This window comes from Urocitellus parryii, chromosome 2, assembly GCF_045843805.1.
Source record: "Urocitellus parryii isolate mUroPar1 chromosome 2, mUroPar1.hap1, whole genome shotgun sequence".
Classification (NCBI taxonomy): Eukaryota; Metazoa; Chordata; class Mammalia; order Rodentia; family Sciuridae; genus Urocitellus; species Urocitellus parryii.
In genome coordinates, this window is record NC_135532.1 from 31,850,470 (window position 1) to 31,871,233 (window position 20,764).

At 38.5% G+C, this 20,764-nt stretch overlaps 1 protein-coding gene and 1 pseudogene across 1 annotated transcript; one reads left to right on the forward strand and one right to left on the reverse strand.

Moving 5' to 3' along the window:
• Positions 1–5,101: 5,101 nt before the first annotated feature.
• On the reverse strand, positions 5,102–6,293 carry LOC113187349 (aquaporin-11 pseudogene; annotated as a pseudogene).
• A 280-nt stretch (positions 6,294–6,573) lies between these two features.
• Positions 6,574–8,163, forward strand: LOC113187350 (sperm motility kinase 2B-like). Its single transcript, XM_026395087.2, has one exon. It carries the CDS (start codon positions 6,574–6,576, stop codon positions 8,161–8,163), a length of 1,590 nt encoding a protein of 529 aa, XP_026250872.2.
• The last annotated feature ends 12,601 nt before the right edge of the window (positions 8,164–20,764 follow it).

Consider the following 20,764-nt stretch of genomic DNA (forward strand, 5'->3'; position numbering starts at 1 on the left):
AATTTAAATGAAATAGATCAGTTGGTGAAAAAGCAAGAACCAAAAGAACCATAAGAATGGGAACATTAAAAGAGACCCTCATCATTACACAGATTACATGTATGACGGTGTGAGGGGAAAAAAAAAGAAGTGTGTCACATTAGATTGAGTAGAGAGAAGTGAGGGGAGGGGAGGGGAGGGGGGATAGGAAGGACAACAGAATAAAATAGACACTACTATTGCTGTATGTATATATGGGACTGTACGACCAATGTGATTCAGCAACCCGTACACTCAGAAAAAGGAGTAATTATACCCCATTTGATTCAAATGTATGATATGTCAAGATCATTGTACGGTCATGTGTAACTAATTAAAAAAAAAAAAAAGAAGAATGGGAACAGTGAGATCTGCCCACACCAGCCTGTGTGGGAACCAGGCTCACAGTAGGCCCAGGTCCACTCATCCACCAGCAGGGCAGACACCCACTGGAGCCCAGCCTCTGGCACAGGACCACCCCTTCCCTCCAGCAGACTACTGCAGGAGCCCAGGCCTGGCCCAGATCCACCCATCAATTTGTGCAGGACCCGGTCCACGGTAGGTCCAAGTTTATACCCCTCCCCCCAGAGACTAAGCCTAACCCACTTCCATCTTGGGACACTGCAGTCATTGCCATAGCCTTCCCCAAGCAGTAACCCCTAACTTTTTGAGAGTAGAAAGGGCCCAGAAGCAGCTGCTTCTCAGGACAAGCATCCCAAAGAGAATGTGATGCCTACCCTTTCAGCCTCATCTCTGTAGGACATGGTTTCCTTCTTGGGGCACCATAATTATTATCTCGAGTTACATCAGCTATTGCTGCCACCACCTTTAGATGCAGTAACATACATTGAGGGACACTAGCAGGGTCTGGATGACCATCAACAAGGTGAGGTACAGACAATCTGCACGGGTACTACAAGAATACAGGGTATAACTGTAATATCTCAGATCCACACTGCAAAAAGGAAGACACATAGACAACATGAAAAAACAAGGGAGGAAAGTGCCCCAAATAAACTAACAGAACTCATGGACAGTGAAGTTGATGAAATATCAGAGAAGAAGTTCAGAATATTCATAATTAAAATGCTCTGTGAATTAAAGAATGACCTAAATGAGAAAATACAGGAAAAAAACGATCACTCCAACAAAGATATAAAAGCAAATACAAGTAGCCAAAGATTACTTCAAGAGATAGATAGAGACTCTGGGAAAAAAAAAAATCAGTCAGAAATCCTTGAAATGAAGGATACAATAAACCAAATTAAAAACTCAATAGAAAGAATAGCCAACAGACTAGATCACTTGGAAGAAAGAACGTCAGATAATGAAGACAAAGTATACAATCTGGAAAATAAAGTTGATCACACAGTGAAGATAGTAAGAAACCATGAACACAAGAATTATGGGACAGCATCAGAAGACCAAATCTAAGAGTTATTGGGATAGAGGAAGGCACAGAGTTTCAAACCAAAGAAATCTACAATCTCTTCAATGAGATAATATCAGAAAATTTCCCAAGCATGAGGAATAAATTGGAAAACCAAATACAAGAAGCATATAGGACCTACATGGAGAGCAGGGCAAGCTACTGATTCACTTTGACTTGCATCCTTGTATGATTATCTTTTCTCCTATCTAGTTGATTTTTGAAGTTAAATATTTTTTCCCATCTCTTTAATTTTAGATATGTTCTACAGGTATTTCTGTGTGTTTTCAATGGACTTTCCTTTTAACATGGGAAAAAGAAACACCATACTAATGTGAAACCATTGGAGTTACAACTTTAGTAACGTACAGAAGGCTACTCCTATACATCTCCACTCCCAACCCCCTCAGTTACTGATGTCACAATGTAACAAGTATATGCATTGTGTGTGGAATCAAGGATGAAGTGGCCTTTGAGGGCCTTTGAGTCTCCATACTATTTTCCAAATTGGCTGTACCAATTTGCAGTCCCACCAGCAACATATGAGTGTACATTTTCCCCCCTGCAACCTCGCCAGCACTTGAACAAATCTTTAGGCATCCCCTGGACCAGCAGAGGGTCCCATGATCTCTTTAAAAAATAAGCTATTCTGTTCCCTGGAGCCCTTGGTGGGGGAGGGGGGTCTTGCATATTCCTGAGATGCCCATAAGGTATCTTTCCTATTGTGTTTGTGCAAACTACTTAGCATCTCCTTAGAAGCTGAAATCTCTTCAAGAAGCACATCTTTCTAATCCCCAGCTTTACATGTACTTTTCTGGCCAAACTGCAAGTATTTAAAATTTGCTAGCTCTGTATTCTCCTCCCCATTCTCACAGTAAACCAGGCTAAAGATTGACATCAATAGCCATGTCAGTGACTGAACATTGTGCTATCCTGAAAGTTCCTCCACCAGATTAGTTAGTCCATCATTTTTACATTCAACCTCATACAGAGTCTCAAGACATGGCAAAGTATAATCAAGTTCTTGGTACCAATTTCTATTTCAGTTAGCTTTCTTTGTCACTGTAATCGAAACTCCTGAGAACAACTTAGAGGATCACAAGTTTATCCGTTTATCCACGGCTATGATTTCAGAGATCTCAGTCCATAGATGACCAACTCTATTGCTCTAAAGCCCAAGGTGAGGCAGCACATCATGGGTCAAGGGCCCAGCAGAGAGAAGCTGCTCCCCTCATGGAAGCAAGGAAGTAGAAAGAGGGGGAAAAGTCACAGGAGAGAAGCACCCCTCCAGGGCATGTCCCCAGTGACCCACCTCCTCTAGTCATGCCCCACCTGCATGTTGTTACCACCTGTTTATTCCATTGAAACTAGGAGCATCTGATTAGGTTACAACCTCACAATCCAACCATTTTACCTTTGAATATTCCTGTATTAACCTAGGAGCTTTGGGGGGACACCTCATGTCCAAACTACAAAAGGCTGTCAGCCTGTCTACTTGGGACACTGAGGCAAGAGGATCATACATTCAAGCCCAGCCTGAACAACGTAGTGAGAGCTTGTCTCAAGTTAAAAGGCTGGGGATGTACCCCAGTGGTACGGCATTGCCTAAAATGTGTGAAGCTTTGGATTCAACTGCCAGTATCTGCAGGCAGGTGGGAATGGGGGGAGATGGTGCTTAAGGGAATGAGTTCAACCCTAATGCCCCTTTCCTCATGTAAGAATAAAGCAATGAAGTGCTTTGATCTTGAACTTCCAAGTTTATAGAACTGAAAGAAGTTAATTTCTATTAATTACCCAGTCTTAGGTATTTTCTTACAGCAGCACAAAGGGACTCAGTCATCTGGGAATGCCTTTACTTCTTCCCCCTATGAGAAGAACAGTTTTGCTAGTTCTAGGATTCTTGGCTTCCACATTTTTCCTTCATCATTTTTCCTTCCACTGCATTTTGCATTCCAGGGATTCCAATGAGAAATCTGAGAAGAGGAATTAGCTGGGTCAAATGGTGCTTCCATTCCCAGCTTTCCAAGGAATCTCCATACTATTTTCCAAATTGGCTGTACCAATTTGCAGTCCTACCAGCAACATATGAGTGTACCTTTTCCCCCCTGCAACCTCGCCAGCACTTGTTGTTTGACTTCATAATGGCTGCCATTCTTACTGGAGTGAGATGGTATCTTAGAGTAGTTTTAATTTGCATTTCTCTGATTGCTAGAGATGATGTATTTGTTGATTGATTGTATATCATCTTCTGAGAAGTGTCTGTTCAGGTCCTTGGCCCATTTGTTGATTGGGTTATTTTTTTTTCTTTTTGGTCTATATCCAAGAGACCTAAAGACAGCATGCTACAGGGACACAGTCACATCAATGTTTGTAGCAGCACAATTCACAATAGCTAGACTGTGGAGCCAACCTAGATGTCCTTCAGTGGATGAATGGATAAAAAAAAAAATGTGGCATATATACACAATGGAATATTACTCATCACTAAAAAATAATAAGATCATGGCATTTGCAGGGAAATGGATGGCATTAGAGCATTACAGCAGATAATGCTAAGTGAAGTTAGCCAATCCCAGAAAAAACAAATGCCAAATGTCTTCTCTGATATAAGGGGGGTGACTCAAAATGGGGTAGGGAGAAAGAGCATGGGAAGAAGATTACCTCTAGATAGGGAAGAGAGGTGGGAGGGAAAGGGAGGGAGAAGGGGAATTGCATGGAAGGTGGAAGGAGACCCTCATTGTTATACAAAATACATGTATGAAGATGTGAGAAAAAAAAAGAATAGCATCACCTTAAATTGGGTAGAGAGAAGTGATGGGAGAGGAGGGGAGGGGATGGGGGGAAAGGAAGGATAGTAGAATGAAATAGACATTATTATTACTGTGACTGCACTACAAATGTGATTCTGCAACCTGTACACTCAGAAAAATGAAAATTATATCCCATCTGATTCAAATGTATGATATGTCAAGGTCATTGTACTGTCATGTGAAACTAATTAAAACAAATAATTTTTTTTAAAAAAAGAAATACAATGTCCATATAAAAGTAAAAAAAAAAAATCTGAGAAGACCTTATGGGGAAATCATGATTAACCCCTCCTCCCTCTCACCCTCATAGGTGTTAATACTTTACAGTGTCTTAAGGAACACAGCATTTTGTTATAGTATCACAGTGTGAGTGAGGTGTTACCACCCTTTTGAAACTAATTATTCAAGAGTTGGAAGAAAAAGGAATTGGATACCTTGAGTATAGATATGTTGAGGTCTTTCAAAGCCAAAAGTAATGATAGATTCTTAGACTTAAAATGAAAAATCCATTGAAGTTTTGTACAAATTTAAATTTCTAAACAAGTAAAATATCAGCTTAATAGCCCACTGAAGCCCAAAGCTCCTGAAATACTTTTTGTTTTTTTACCTATATGAAGTTTAATTAATGAGTCTTTTCCAGCAGTATTTAATACATCACTCAAAAGAATAAGTCTTCACTGAGAAATTCAGGATACCTCATTTTCACAGTAATTTTAAGTCCTAGTGATGAAAACTTAAGACAGCTTCCTCAAAGGAAGTTAAAACATTGATGAATCCAATGCAGCCAGTGTTTTGCACATCCAGCTTGACCGTCCTATAATTTAGACTGAGTCTTTTGGAATAGTTATTCCTTTTTATTAATTGTATTGTTTTCATGAAGCCATGGGAGGAAAAAGCTGAACATTGGAAATCATCGACAAAATACCTAAAGAAGGAGCCAGCCAATATACTATAAAAAATTGAGGGAAAGTGTATCAAAAACACATGAAATGAAGTAAAAGTGCCACTGCTGTTTTAAATAACTGCACATGTTAGATTTCCCCCTGCATAGGCTAAAGAATGATGCGTGGAACCAGCATGTGGATAGGAAGCTTGGTTCAGACCTTCTGGAAGTGCAGCAGAGCGCTGTGGAAGATAAAAGAGTAGATGGCCTCTGTGAGGATCGCTTAGGGTAAACTGGCATGGATGGGATTTGTAAACCAAGCTCCACTGGCTGAAGTAATACTTGGCCAGACCCAGATTTATGTTTATGCAGTACTAACCAGCTGAGATAATAACCACACAGCACCTATCTCAGAGGACATTCCTCCCAGCATCATCTGTGTCATCACACCACACAGGTTGCTAGAAGTGCCCACAGAAGTCGGGCCATGCACCAAGAGGAATAGATTAGCATCATTGTCCAGGTGCACTAAGCAGTTGTAACTCGTGGGTGCGGCAGCGGAGCTGGAAGGGAGCTAGAAACTCCAAGAAGAAGGTTTGGACCTGGGACCTGTGCAGCTGTGGGGGCAATCACGTGGCCCAGCCCCACCATGGACAATACAAACCCACGGGGAAGTGCAGGTTTCCTAGACCTGGGGCCAGAGCCACTGCAGCAGCGCGACGTGTCTCCCCCTACAGTCGGCTAGGGTGTCTGCCCCTGCGCAAGCCGAGGCGGTCTGGGGGCCTGAGTCTAAGTCCGCAGCCCCGCCCCTACTCACGGCTGTGGGGTGGACCGGCTCTAGGCCAGTGGGAGGCTGGGGAGGCCCAGGGCCATCATACCAGAGGGATCCTAACCCTTTCCCGGAATGGGAGTTAGGGGGTTGGAACCAGAGCCAGCGAGGAGCGGAGGTGAGGGGTGGCAAGGGAGCTGTGCTTGAGCGTTGGCCGAGGGGCCAACGGTCAGCCAAGCAGACAGCACAGCTCCGCCCCCTTCTGCTACTGGAAGCGGGTGTGGGGTGGGGGATGTAGGATCCTTTCTTAATCTTATTCAGAAAGTGGCAAAGGTCTGGGGACTCAAAATCACTGGGGGCTCTGCCCAGGCATGACTGGACCATTACTGGCCCTGACTTCACAAGGAGTAAGTGAGGAAATTTCAAAGAGCAGGTATTATAAGAGATGCTGGGCCTGGGTTTTTGTCCATCATAAGTATAGGAAGCTCTTGGTGGTGGCCTATAGCATGCTTTGTGGTTGTGGTCTTTGGATATTGGTTTTTTTGATTTGAGTTTGTTTTGGTTTGTTTTTTATTTTTGGTTTGTTGTTTTGATTTTTTTTTTTTTTTTTTTTTTGCTTTGTTTTGTTTTTAGCTAGCATTCTTAGTTGGTGTTCCTGCTTAGGATGAATTGTAAGAGTAGTCAGACTAGTGCAGTGCTGCAGGAGCCCTGCTCCTGTGATGAGATTCCCTTCACAGACCATTATCAGCTCCTAAAGACCATTGGGCATGGTGGGTTTGGCCAGGTGAAACTAGCCCGCCATCTCCTCACTGGGGCAGAGGTGGCAGTAAAAATCCTGCCAAAGGAGGGGCAGGTGTTTCCAGTCCTCTCTGAACCAGATATCATGATGACTCTGAGCCACCCACATGTGATTCAGCTATTTCAGGTTATTGAAACTGTCCAAAATGCCTACCTCGTAATGGAGTACGCAAGTGGGGGACAGCTATCTCACCACATCCAGGCTGGTGGCATGCAGGAGGAGGAGGCACGGAGACTGTTCAGGCAGATCGCAAGGGCTGTGGACTACTGCCATAAGAAGGGTGTCGTGCACCGAGACCTGAAGGTGGAAAACATCATGCTGGATGCCAGAGGCAACATCAAACTCATCGACTTTGGCCTAAGTGCCAGGTTCATAGCTGGGCTGAAGTTGAACAGGTTCTGGGGCACTCTCACATACCTTGCTCCTGAAATCGCCTTGCGGCAAGAATATGAGGGGCCCCCAGTGGATATCTGGAGCCTGGGAGTCATTCTGTATTTTATGTTGACAGGGAAATGCCCATTTATGGGGATCACCACTAAGCACCTGCTGAAGCTGATCGTGTGTGGAAGGTACCAAATCCCCCACCACATTCCTACCTATGCACAAAACCTCATCTGTAAACTACTGACTGTGAACCCCAAGCAGCGGCCCACAGTACAGCAAATCCTGCAGCACCCATGGCTGAGGCAGAGTGAATATTTATCATATAATTATCATGACCCACTCCCTAAACACCCAGATCCTGCAATAATGGCAATCCTGTTTGATATGGGCTGTGACCCATACAATACCTGGGTGTCTGTGGCCAATAGAAAGTTTGATGACGCCATGGCTACATACCTGATACTCCAGCATCAGATAAGCCAGGGGGCAAGCTACAAATTCCAGCTGAAAGCTGTGCATGTAAAGCCAAGGCCTAGCCCACACCTCTTGGATCCTTCCAATTTCCCTGACCTCCCAAAGAGGAGTATCAGTGAACCTGCCCTTTACAACTTCCTCTTGCCCTCTGAGTACCAGCTGCCTGAGGAGGCCAAGCAGTTAGGGATGAGAAGCATCAGAAGGTCCAGCCTGCCTGCCGTTAATCTCTGCTTTCTGACTACATGGACCCCCACTCCTGCCATAGCCTCCCAGCATGACTCTGTGCCCCACTTGCCCAGCCCCTTGAGTATTCTCAGTAGGTGGACTGCAGCAACAGACAGTAGCAGTTCCTTCCAAGACATCTCCACAGGGCAACCCCATGACAACAGAAGAGGCCGGAAGACAGTGGCTGGGAGGATCACCACCTGCTTTCAATGGCTGTGCTGTTGCATGCCATGTGTCAGCAAAAATGTGGCTCCCATGGAAAGAGGGCAGAAATCTCATAGGGGCAGAAACACAGTGGCTCCAGGGGGATGGACAGCTGAGACAGACCAAACCAATGGACAGCCAGAGGACCCTGTGCTCTCTGGATCCTGACATCACAGCGTGGGCATCAGTCACCTGGACTCAGACAGCTGCAGGAGGGAGGTGTGCTACCTCACACAGGCTTCTCCACATGGGTTCCACTCAGGAGTAGACCTGGACATCAGGAGTTTCCTGTGCTCCCACCTGCAAGAGACATCAGAGACTGTTTTCCCTGGGACACTCCTCCTGCCCTGTCTTCTCTGTCCTTTGTCCCATGCTTCTGGGATGGGAGAGATGTTTCTCATGACTTGTATAATAAAATTGATGCTCCAAAGATTTTTTCTTTTTTAAGGCTGATTAGACAAAAGGGAGGGAGGCCTCAGGGTGAAGACAGGAGCCCACCAGCCACACTCTTCAAGGCATGGCCTACTGTGTCCCACTCTCTTGTTCAGTTTAGAGACTTGCTCACTTTGAGCCAGTGTTATTGGGGACAAAATTAGAAAAGTTGCATTCACTTTTGCACCATCATAATGTTAAAAATCTTCATATGTTTGAGATAGTCTGTTTATATTTAAATTTAATTTCAGGTAAGAGCTTAGAGGTAATTTAGGTTAAATTCATCACTGTTGAAAGACACTAAAGGCCAAAGTCATGTTCCTGACTGGTTGATTGCACTGACATTTAGGAACAGAGCCAGCCTAGAACCAAGGGTTCTATGTCTACCCAGCCTCCTTCCTTTACCTTGACTCATTCATTTATTTATAGATTCCTTCAGGGTATACTTTTGAGGGCTTATTTTCTGATAAGCCCTAGATAGTAACACTTGTTGTTATTATTAATTGTAGCCAAAATCATAAAATAATCCAAGTGTCTATATAATAATAGCCAAATCCAATACAATAGTATGCGGCAACAAAAAGGAACAATTATACACAAACAACAAAATAGATTAATCTCAAAAATTATGCAATGTGAAATGAGCCCTGTATAAATAACATGATCACTACATTGATATAAAATATACACAAAGGAAAAATCTATATATATATAAAGTAGATTTGTGGTTTTGTAGGGCTGGAAGTAGCAAGGATTGACTGAGAAAGGACAAAAGGCTATTTTGAGGGGTGATGGACACGTTATAGAACTTTTTAATAATGGTTGTTCAACTCTAGAAATTACTGAGTCTGCATGTTTATAATTTGTGGACTTTTTGGTGTGTAACCTATAAATCTATTTGAAGGGCAGTAGGTTTGCTTGGGAGGCTGAGGTAGGAGGATCACAAGCTCAAAGCCAGAAATTTAGCAAGTCTCTAAGCAACTTTGTGAGAACCTGTCTCAAACTAAAAAATAGAAAGGGATGGGGATATGGCTCAGGGGTTAAGAGTTTCTGGGTTAAATTCCTGGTACCAGGAAATAAAATAAAATAAAAACAAAAACAGTAAGTTTAAACAAAATTGATAAAATCTTAGATTAAGAAAACAAAATAAAACCAGAGATTAAAAAGGATACATTAGGGCTGGGATTGTGGCTCAGTGGTAGAGCGCTTGCCTCGCACGTGCAAGACCCTGGGTTCAATCCTCAGCACCACATAAATAAGTGAAACTTAAGTAAACAACTGCAACTTAAAAAATATTTTTTTAAAAAGAATACATTTTGTATTAGTCACAGTGACAAAAAAATACTAAAAAGGATAACTTAAAGGAGGAAAAGTTAATTTTTCCTCAGAGCTTCAGAGGTTTAGTCCATGATGGGTGTCCCCACAGCTCTGGGCCCAAGGTAAAGCAGAACATCATCGCAGAAGGGTGTGGTAGAGGAAAGTTCCTTGGCTCATGGCAGGCAGGAAGCAAAATCAAGGTACCAGAGGCAAAATATAAACCCCAAAGGCAAACCCCCACTGACCTTTCTCCAACCACATATTACCTGCCTACAGTTACAACCCACTACAATAGTCCATTTCAAATTATTAATCCACCAAATGGATTAATCCATTAAGTAAGTTACAGCTCTCATAACTTAATTTCACATCTGAGTATTGCTACCTTGTCTAATATGAGCTTTTTAGGAGGACACCTTATATCCAAATAACATAACACATTACAACTGATAATAGAAGTACTATTGTAATGAAGTGATTTTTGTTAAAATAGAAGTACAAAGGATTATTACAGATTGTTATAAACAACTCTATGACAAGAAAATCAATAACCTAGAAAAAAGGACACATTCTCTGTATTATAAATTCCATATACCTACACCCTGATGTGACTTGCTACACTGTTGGTTTTATAATTATTTCATCAATAATAGTGTCACAAATTCAAACTACAAAATAAGTTTGATTTCTGTCCAATTCAACACATGGAGTCACACAATTGATAAATGAGTGCACCTTTGACATAAATATCCGCTGATATTTTAATTTACTTAAGGAGTAAAAAAATTGTATTTCACTGATGTCAACTACTTCTTTGCTGAATTGAATGATAGTTTTCAAATACTGAAAGAATGGTTTCTAGATTAGATTTTGGTTACTGTAAAAAAAAATACAACTTAAAGGAAGAAAGATTTATTTTGGCTTCAGAATTTTTAGTCCACGGTCATCTTGGTTTCGGCCTGTAACACCACATATATCATAGTGGGAGCATGTGGTAGAGGAGGTGAGCTCACCCAATAACAACCAGGAAATAAAAAGTCAAAAGAGAAAGGAAAGGACAGGGATCTCAATATTCCCTTCAGGGCACACCCACAATGAACTAACTTCCTTCACTAGGCCCTACCTACTAAAGCTTCTACAACCTCCCAATAAGTGACCAGCTGAGGATCAAGGCTTCCACCTATGGTTGGGTAACAGGAGGTATTCCAGATCCTAACTATAGCGGTTCCCCAGTTTGGAGGAATTCAGACATGACATATTTTAAGTTTGCTCATCATCAACATTTTAATTCTCACTCTATTTTTTTCTCTCATCACTTTCTTAAGTTTAGAGATAATAAGCAATAAGCCAAAGCTTGCTTTGCACCATTTAAAAATTTCCATGGAGGGCTGGGATTGTGGCTCAGAGGTAGAACGTTTGCCTAGCATGCATGAGGCACTAAGTTCAATCTTCAGCACCTCATAAAAATAAAATAAAGATATTGTGTCCATCTACAACTAAAAAATAAATGTTTAAAAAAAATTTTTAAAATAAATAAATAAAAATTTCCATGGAGTAAACATCCCCATCATGGCTGATTTCAAAGGATCAATACGGCATCACTGAATGCAAATTTGGAAAGAGATGTGTAAACACATACAATAAATAATCTTAAGAGTATAAATAATGGTAAAATGGAGTAAAATAATTAAAAATAATTATAACTGGAAAGTGATCAATATTGAGTTTTTAATCGTATTTGTCATACAATTTAAGTTCATGAGATTTAATTTTTTAATACTGATAGTATTTAACTCTCTGGCTCATTAAATTTCTGGAATTTTAACAACCCACCCTCATCAACTAACTCCAGGAGGCCACTGACTCCCCTGTTTTACCATTGAGAAAACTGAAATTCAAAGAGACTATTACTAACTTCCTATGGTCACACAGAACAGTGTCAACAAGTTGTCTAATTCCAAATCTCTCCCTTAACACTGTTACTGATGGTTTATCCACACCATACCCTAACATCTTCATGTGAATGGATTTATTATTTATTATATAGTCATTGCCTTCTTCTCCAATAGGTCAAATGATAAATCTAACCAGACCAAGAGTAATGAGTAAGTAGAAAAAGAACATTTATCTACGTATGCTTTGTTAAGAATACAGCAGGATCATTCCCTCCTAGGATTTGACTAAGAAAGAGATCAACATTTGCTCATGAACTGGTGAAAATGATAGATTGTTTTTTAAAAAAATATTTGTCATCTGATGTTTCTTTTCAGATATTTTCACTGTATTTAATGAAAATGTTAAGACTTACCTTAAAGAACACAATGAAGAACAATGTTCAATTGTGACCTGAATGATTCATGGACACTTATACATATTCAGACCTATGTTTGTTTGTTTAGTTTTGTCTTGCTTTGTTTGGGTTTTTGTTTTGTTTTTTGTTTTTCTCATTCCTAACATTTTTTTAAGGCAGTTCTTTCTCTTATTTTATTTTATTTTTATTTTTTAGTTGTAGTTGGACACAACACCTTTATTTCACTTGTTTATTTTTGTATGTGGTGCTGAGGATGGATCGAACCCAGGGTCTACTGCTGAGCCACAACCCCAGCCGCTAAGGCAGTTATTTCTTATAGATAAAAAGTTTGAGGACTAATATATTTCATTATACTACAGCAGTTTTGTTCTTGTATTATTTTACTTTTATTTTTACTATTAATTTTTAAGGGGCTGGGGATGTGGCTCAAGCGGTAGTGCGCTCGTCTGGCATGCGAGCGGCCCAGGTTCGATCCTCAGCACCACATACCAACAAAGATGTTGTGTCCGCCGGGAACTAAAAAATAAATAAATATTAAAAATTTTAAAAAAAGAAATATTAATTTTTAAATTTTTATTATATACACCTTTTCTCTCACCTGTTTCCCTTGAACCTCTTTATGTCTTTTCCTCTACTAATAGCCAATCTTAACTGATCTATCATTCCTCCTCTATTTTCTACTTCTATTTTCTCTCCCCCTCCCTCACAAGCATCATTTCCTACATTATTTCTTTTCTATCTCTGTTCACAACTTAAAAGTGTAAGTATGTACATAATCCTACTGTATTAACTGTGGACAATAACTAAACACATCATCTCTGTTTATTGTGACAATTAACATAATAGATATCTAAGCAGGAACTATTTGGTTGGATGCTATAAATGGTTTGTATTGGTTGATGTATTATCTGTCTCCCCCTAAATTGTAAGGTACTAGAAACCTTCAGAGTTCTTATAAGTCCACAGGGAAGAAACTCTACTGCCTCAAAATCATACTGTCAAATGAGTAGACACCCAAACAACATGAAAAAGCAAGGGAAAAAAATCATCTCAAACAAATAAATATAATTCAATAACACCACAGTAGAAGAATTGACAGAGAAGGACTTTAGAATGTTCATAGCTAAATTGATCTGCAAAGGTAAAAATGATGTAAGGAAGAAAATACAGGAAGCAAAAGATCCAATAAAGAGAGGTTCTTAAAAAAGAAAAAAAAAACGAGCAGAAATTCTCAAAAAATGAAGAAATCAATAAACCATTAAAAATTCATAGGAAGGCATCACCAGCAGACCAGACCAATTGGAAAACAGAGTTTCAGGAAATAAAGACAAATTATATAATCTAGAAGATAAAGCTGACCATGGAGATAAGATATTAAAATAACATGAACAAAACTTTCAAGAAATATGGGATTGCATGAAAAGACCAAACTTAAAAGATTTATCAGGATGGATAAGGGCTTGCAGATACAAATCAAAGGAATGCACAATCTTTTCAATAAAATCATATCTGAAAATTTCCCAAACCTTAAGGATGAAATGGAAAACCAAATACAGGAAGCTTACAGGACCACAAATACATAAAATAAAAACAACAGACCCACACCAAGTCACATTATTATGAAAATATCCAACATCCAGAATAAGGACAGAATTTTAAAGGCTGCCAGAGAAGAATGAGAGATTACTTTCAGAAGGAAACCAATCCAGATCTCAACTGATTTATTTCTCTGGGTTAATCCTTAAGGCCCAGCAGTTCACCAATACATACCAAGTGCTGCACAAAAATGGATGCCAACCAAGAATACTATACACTGCAAAATTAAGCTTCAGATGCGAAGAGAAATAAAAACCTTCCATGACGAACAAAAGTTGAAAGAATTCACAACTAAAAAGCTTGAACTACAGAACATTCTCAGTAAAATATTTCATGAAGAAGAAATAAAAAATAAAAGTGAAAAGTGAAAAAACAGCAAAAGGAGGAACTACACTAAAGGAATAGCCAATCAAAGGAGAAACTAATTCAAAATAAAAAACAGAAATAAAGCACAATGTCAGGGAATAAAAATCATTTTTCAATAATAACATTGAATGCCAATGGTCTAAACTCATCAATCAAAATACATAGACTGGCAGATTGAATTTAAAAATAAGTCCCAATAATATGCTGCCTCCAAAAGACTTACCTCATAGGCAAAGACTGAAGGTAAAAGGATGGGAAAAAAAATATCATTCACATGGATCTCATAAATAAGCAGGGGTCTCTATCCTCATATCAGATAAAGTGGACTTCAAGCCAAAAGTTAATCAGAAAGGACAAAGAAGGCCATTTTATACTTCTTAAGGGAACAATACATTGACAAGACATAACAATTTAAATATTTATGCCCCAAATAATGGAGCACCTACATACATCAAACAAACCCTTCACAATTTCAAGAACCAAATAGACCACAACACAATTATACTAAGTGACCTTAATATACCTCTCACCACTTGATAGATCTTAAAAAAAGAAACTTAATAAAGAAACTACAGAAATAAAAAATACAATTAACAATTTATACTTAACAGACATATATAAAATATTTCATCTATCAATAACTGAATGCACTTTCTTCTCAGTGGTTCATGACTCCTTCGCTAAAATAGATGATATCTTGTGCCCCGAAGCAACTCTTAACAAATACAAAAAAAAATAGAAATAATACCTTGTATTTTATCAGATCATAAAGGAATGAAATTAGAATGCAATAATAAAATAAAAAACAGAAGCTGGAGACTTAAATAATACACTGTTGAATGACCAATGGACAGCTGAAGAAATCAGGGATGAAATAAAAATATATATACTTAAATGAGAATAGCGACACAGTTACCAAAATCTCTGAGACACTATGAAGGTGGTTCTAAGAGGAAAGTTCATTGCATTGAATGTATTCTTTAAAAAGAATAGAAAGTCACCAATTAAATTGCCTAACTATATGTCTCAAAGCCCTAGAAAAAGAAGAGCAAATCAACACCAAAAGCAGTAGAAGACAGGGAATAATTAAAATCAGAGCTGAAATTAATAAAATTGAAACCGAAAAACAAGTCAAAAAGCAACAAAAAATAAGTTGTTTTTTTGAAAAAAATACATAAAAAATTGACAAACCCTTAGCCAAACTAATGAAGAGAAAGATAAATATCAAATTACTGAAATTCATGATGAAAAAGGAAATATCACCACAGACACTAGTGAAATACAGAAGACAATCAGAAACTACTTTGAAAATCTATACTCTAATAAAATAGAAAATCATTAAGACACCTACAAATTTCTAGAGATATATGACCTACCCAAATTGAATCAGGAAAACATAAAAAATTTAAACATATCAATTTCCAACAATGAAAGTGAAGACATCATCAAAAGCCTTCCAACAAAGAAAAGCCCAGGACCACAGGGCTTCTCAGCCAAGTTCTATAAACATTCAAAGAAGTATTTACACCAATACTCCTCAAATTATTCCATGAAATACAAAAGGAAAGAATCCTTCCAAACTTCTATGAAGCTAATATCACTTTGATACCAAACGAGACAAAGACACATCAAGAAAAGAAAACTTCAGACCAATATCCCTGATGAACATAGATGCAAAAATTCTTAATAAAATACTGAAAAACTGTATACAAAAAAATATATTTAAAAGATAGTGCTAAGCTAGACCTATAGCTCAGTGGTAGAGCACTTGTCTACCACAGGTGAGGCACTGGGTTCGATCCTCAGCACCACATAAAAAGTAAATAAATAAAATAAAGTTATAAAAAAGTTTTTTTAAGGGCTGGGGATGTGGCTCAAGCGGTAGCGCGCTCGCCTTACATGCGTGCGACCCGGGTTCGATCCTCAGCACCACATACAAACAAAGATGTTGTGTCCACTGAGAACTAAAAAATATTTAAAAAATTCTCTCTCTCTCTCTCTCTCTCTCTCTCTCTCTCTCTCTCTCCTCTCTCACTCTCTCTTTAAAAAAAAAAAAGTTTTTTTAAAAAATATAGTGCACCATGATCAAGTGAGGTTCATTCCAGGGATGCAAGGTTGGTTCAACATACAAAAATCAATATATGTAATTCATCACATCAATAGATTTAAGGATCAGAATCACATGATTATCTCAATAGATACAGAAAAAGCATCTGACAAAGTTCAGCATACATTCATGCTAAAAAACAGTAGAAAAACTAGGGATAGTAGGAACATACCTTGGTAAACTATATATGCTAACCAAGACCAACATGACTGTAAATGGAGAAAAATTGAAAGCATTCCCTCTAAAAACTGGAACAAGACAGGAATGCCCTCTTTCACCACTCCTATTCAACATAGTCCTGGAAATCCTAGGCAGAGCAATTAGACAAAAGAAAGAAATTAAAGGGATATAAATAGGAAAAAAAGAGCTCAAACTATCCCTATTTGCTGATGACATGATTCTATATTTAGAAGACCCAAAAAACTCCACCAGAAAGCTTCTAGAACTCATAAATGAGTTCAGCAAAGTAGTAGGATATAAAATTAACACCCAATGTGTTGTGTTTCTATACACCAAAGAAGAATCAGCTGAGTCTTCATTGGTGTATAGAAAAACTATACCATTCATAATAGCCTAAAATAAAATAAAATAAAATATTTTAGAATCAATCTAACAAAAAAATGAAATACTTCTACAATGAAAACTACAGAACACTAAAGAGAGAAATTAAAGAAGACCTTAGAAGATTTTCCATGTTCTTCGATAGGCAGAATTAATATTGTCAAAACGGCTACACTACCCAAAGCACTATACAGATTTAATGCAATTCCTACTAAAATTCCAATGATGTTCTTAATATAACTAGCAAAAGCAGTCAGAAATTCATTTTGAAAAAAAAGAGGCCCAGAATAGCCAAAATAATACTTATCAAGAAAAATGACACAGGAGGCATCACAATATCAGAGCTTAAATTATACTTCAGAGCTATAGTAACAAAAACAGCATGAAATTGACACAAAAACAGATATTAAGACCAATGGAACAGATTAGAAGACACAAAGTCATACCCACATAAATATAGTTATCTCATACTAGATAAAGGCACTATAAATATACACTGGAGAAAAGATAGCCTCTTCAACAAATGGTGCTGGGAAAACTGGAAATGCATATGTACTAGGATGAAATTGAACCTCAATCTCTCATCCTGCACAAAACTCAACTCAAAATGGATCAAGCACTTAGGCATTACACCAGAGACTCTGCACCTACTAGAAGAAGTGGGCTTAGAAACGAACTTCCTTAATAAGACTCCTATAGCACAAGAAATAAAATTAAGAATTAATAAGTGGGATGGACTCAAACTAAAAAGCTTCTTCTCAACAAAAGAAACAGTCAATGAGGTGGAGAGACAGCCTACATTTTGGAAGCAAATTTTTGCCACACACACTTCTGAACTCAAAATACTTAACACCAGGGGCTGGGTTGTGGCTCTGTGGTAGAGTATTCACCTAGCATGCCCTGGGTTCAATCCTCAGCACCATATAAATGTAAAATCAAGATATTGTGTCCACATAAAGCTAAAAAATAAATATTAAAAAATACTTAATACCAAAAAAAAAACCACAACCCAATCAATAAATGAGCTAAGGAGTTGAATAGACACTTCTCAGAAGAAGATATACATTTGATCAACAAATATATGAAAAAATGTTCAACATCTCTAGTAATTAAAGAAATGCAAATCAAAACTACTCTAAGCTTTCATCTCATGCCAATCAGAATAGCAGTTATCAAGAATACCTACAACAATAAATGTTGGCAAGGATGTGGGGGAAAAGGCACACTCATACATTGCTGGTGGGACTGCAAACTGGTGCAACCAATCTGGAAAGTAGTATGGAGATTCCTTAGAAAACTTGGAATGGAACCACCACTGGACCCAGCTATCCCACTCCTCAGTCTATACCCAAGGATCTTAAAAACAGCATACTACAGCAGGTCAATATACAATAGCTAAACTATGGAAGCAATCTAGATATCCTTCAAAAGATGACTGGATAAAGAAACTGTGGTATATACACACCATGGAGTATTATTCTGCAATAAAAGAGAATAAAATTATGGCATTTTCAGGTAAATGCATAGAGTTGAAGAATATCATGCTAAGTGAATTAAGCGAATCCAAAAAACCAAAGGCCGAATGTTCTCTCTGATAAGTGGATGCTGATCCATAATGGGTGGGGGGGGGGAGTGTGGGGGAAAATGGAGAAATTTTGATGAGGGAAAGGAGAGGGTACAGAGGGAAGGGGAATAGGGGCAGGAAAGATGATGGAATGAGATGGTCATCATTACTGTAGGTAGAAGTATGACGCACATATGGTGCGACGCATTGTGTACCACCATAGAAATGTAAAATTGTGCTGCAATTGTATACAATGAATCAAAATGCATTCTGGGGGCTGGGGTTATAGCTCAGTGGTAGAGCACTTGCCTAGCATGTGTGAGGCACTGGGTTCAATTCTCAGTACCACATAAAAAATAAATAAATAAAGGTATTGTGTTCATCTACAACTAAAAACATTTTTAAAAATGTATTCTGCTGTCATATACTCAATTAAAATAAATTAATAAAATAAAAAGGAATCAACAAGTGAGATGGTATCAAACTAAAAAGTTTCTTCACAGCAAAGGAAACAATCAAGAATATGAACAGAGGGCCTACAGAACGGGAGAAAATCTTAACCAACAGCACCTCAGACAGAGCATTAATCGCCAGGATATACAAAGAACTAAAAAAAATTAACATCAAAAAAACAAATAACTCATCAAAAAATGGGCTAAGGAACTGAATAGGCACTTCACACAAGAAATCAAAAGGTCAAAAAATATCTGAGGGCTGGGGTTTTAGCTCAGTGGTAGAGCACTTGTCTACCATGTGTGAGGCACTGGGTTTGATCCTCAGCACCACACAAAAATAAATAAATAAAGGTTATATATACATATATATATATATATATATATATATATATATATATATATATATTCCTACATCTCAGGCAATTAGAGATATGTAAATCAAAACCACATTGAGATTCCATCTCACCTTAGTCATAATGGCAATTATGAAGTATCTAAGCATCAATAAATGTTGGCGAGGATGTGGGGGAAAAGGTTCACTTATACATTGCTGGTGGGACTGCAAATTGGTGCAATCATTCTAGAAAGCAGTATGGAGATTCTTTAGAAAACTTGGAATGGAACTACCATCTGACTGTGTTATCCCACTCCTTGGAATATACCCTAAGGACTTAAAATCAGCATCTACAATGATGCAGCTCTTCAATGTTTATAGCAGCTCAATTCACAGTATGGAACCAACCTAGGTGCCCTCAGACAGATAAATGGATAAAGAAAATGTGGTATATATGTACACAATGGAATATTACTTAGCCATAAAGAAGAATGAAATTATGGCATTTTCATTTCATCCAGTAAATGGATGAAACTGGAGAATATCATGCTAAGTGAAATAAGTCAGTCCCCAAAAGCCAAAGACAGAACGTTCCTTCTGACATGTGGATGCTAACCCACAACAAGGAAAGGGAAGATTAGACTTGACTTTGATCTAGACAAAGGGTAATGAAGGGAAGGGAGGGGAGAAGCAAATAGGAAAGACGGTAGAATTAATCAGACATATATTTCCTATCCTTATATATGAATACACAACCAATGCAACACCACATCATGTACAGCCACAATAATTGGAACAAGTTATATTTATTCTATATTTGTATTTCAAAATATACTCTACTGTCAAGTAAAAAAAAAAATTTAAAGGGGGCTGTGAATATAGCTCAATTGGTAGAGTGTTTGCCTTGCATGCACAAGGCCCTGAGTTCACTCCCTAGTACCACAAAAAAGTATATATATATATATATATATATATATATATATACACACACACACACACACACATACACATACAAACTCCATTTCATCATTTTAATCCAACCATGAGATGTAGTAACTTCCAGCAGGACCAGAGTGGAACACACGGGACAATTCTTTAAGAAAAATAATCTGTTCAGTAATTATGATGTATAAAAATCAGAGTAATACTAAACCCATCAAAAAGGAATATGGTAGAGAATTCAGAGTTAGAAATAATTACAGCGCTTGCCATAGAGGAGCTAGACATGAATAGTGAAAATTGAATAAATAGCTCTCGTTCCACAACAAAGATGTGTACAAAATGTAATGTGGGGCTGGGATTGTGGCTCAGCGGTAGAGCTCCCCCTTGGCAGGGGCGGGACCCGGGTTCGATTCTCAGCACCACATTAAATAAATAAATAAATAAAGCGCGCGCGCGCTCTCTCTCTCTCTCTCTCTCTCTCTCTCTCTCTCTCTCTCTCTCTCTCTCTCTCTCTCCTTTAAAAAAAAATGTAATGTGGACCCTGGAACGATTTGAAAATGGAATTAAAATCAATCCAACCCTGAAACACACAAAAAACATGTTTAGGAAGTGTCTTAATTTACACAGTGGAATTCCAATAGAAAAGCAGTTTGAGACGTTCTAAATACAGTAAGTTCAGCCAAAAAGAGTGGTCTTGCCATACTTGACCACGCTTCAACGGCAGCGCAGGCACCTCAGCTTCTGTTTCAGCGTCTCCCGCCAGAGAATTTGGGTTGAGCCGCAC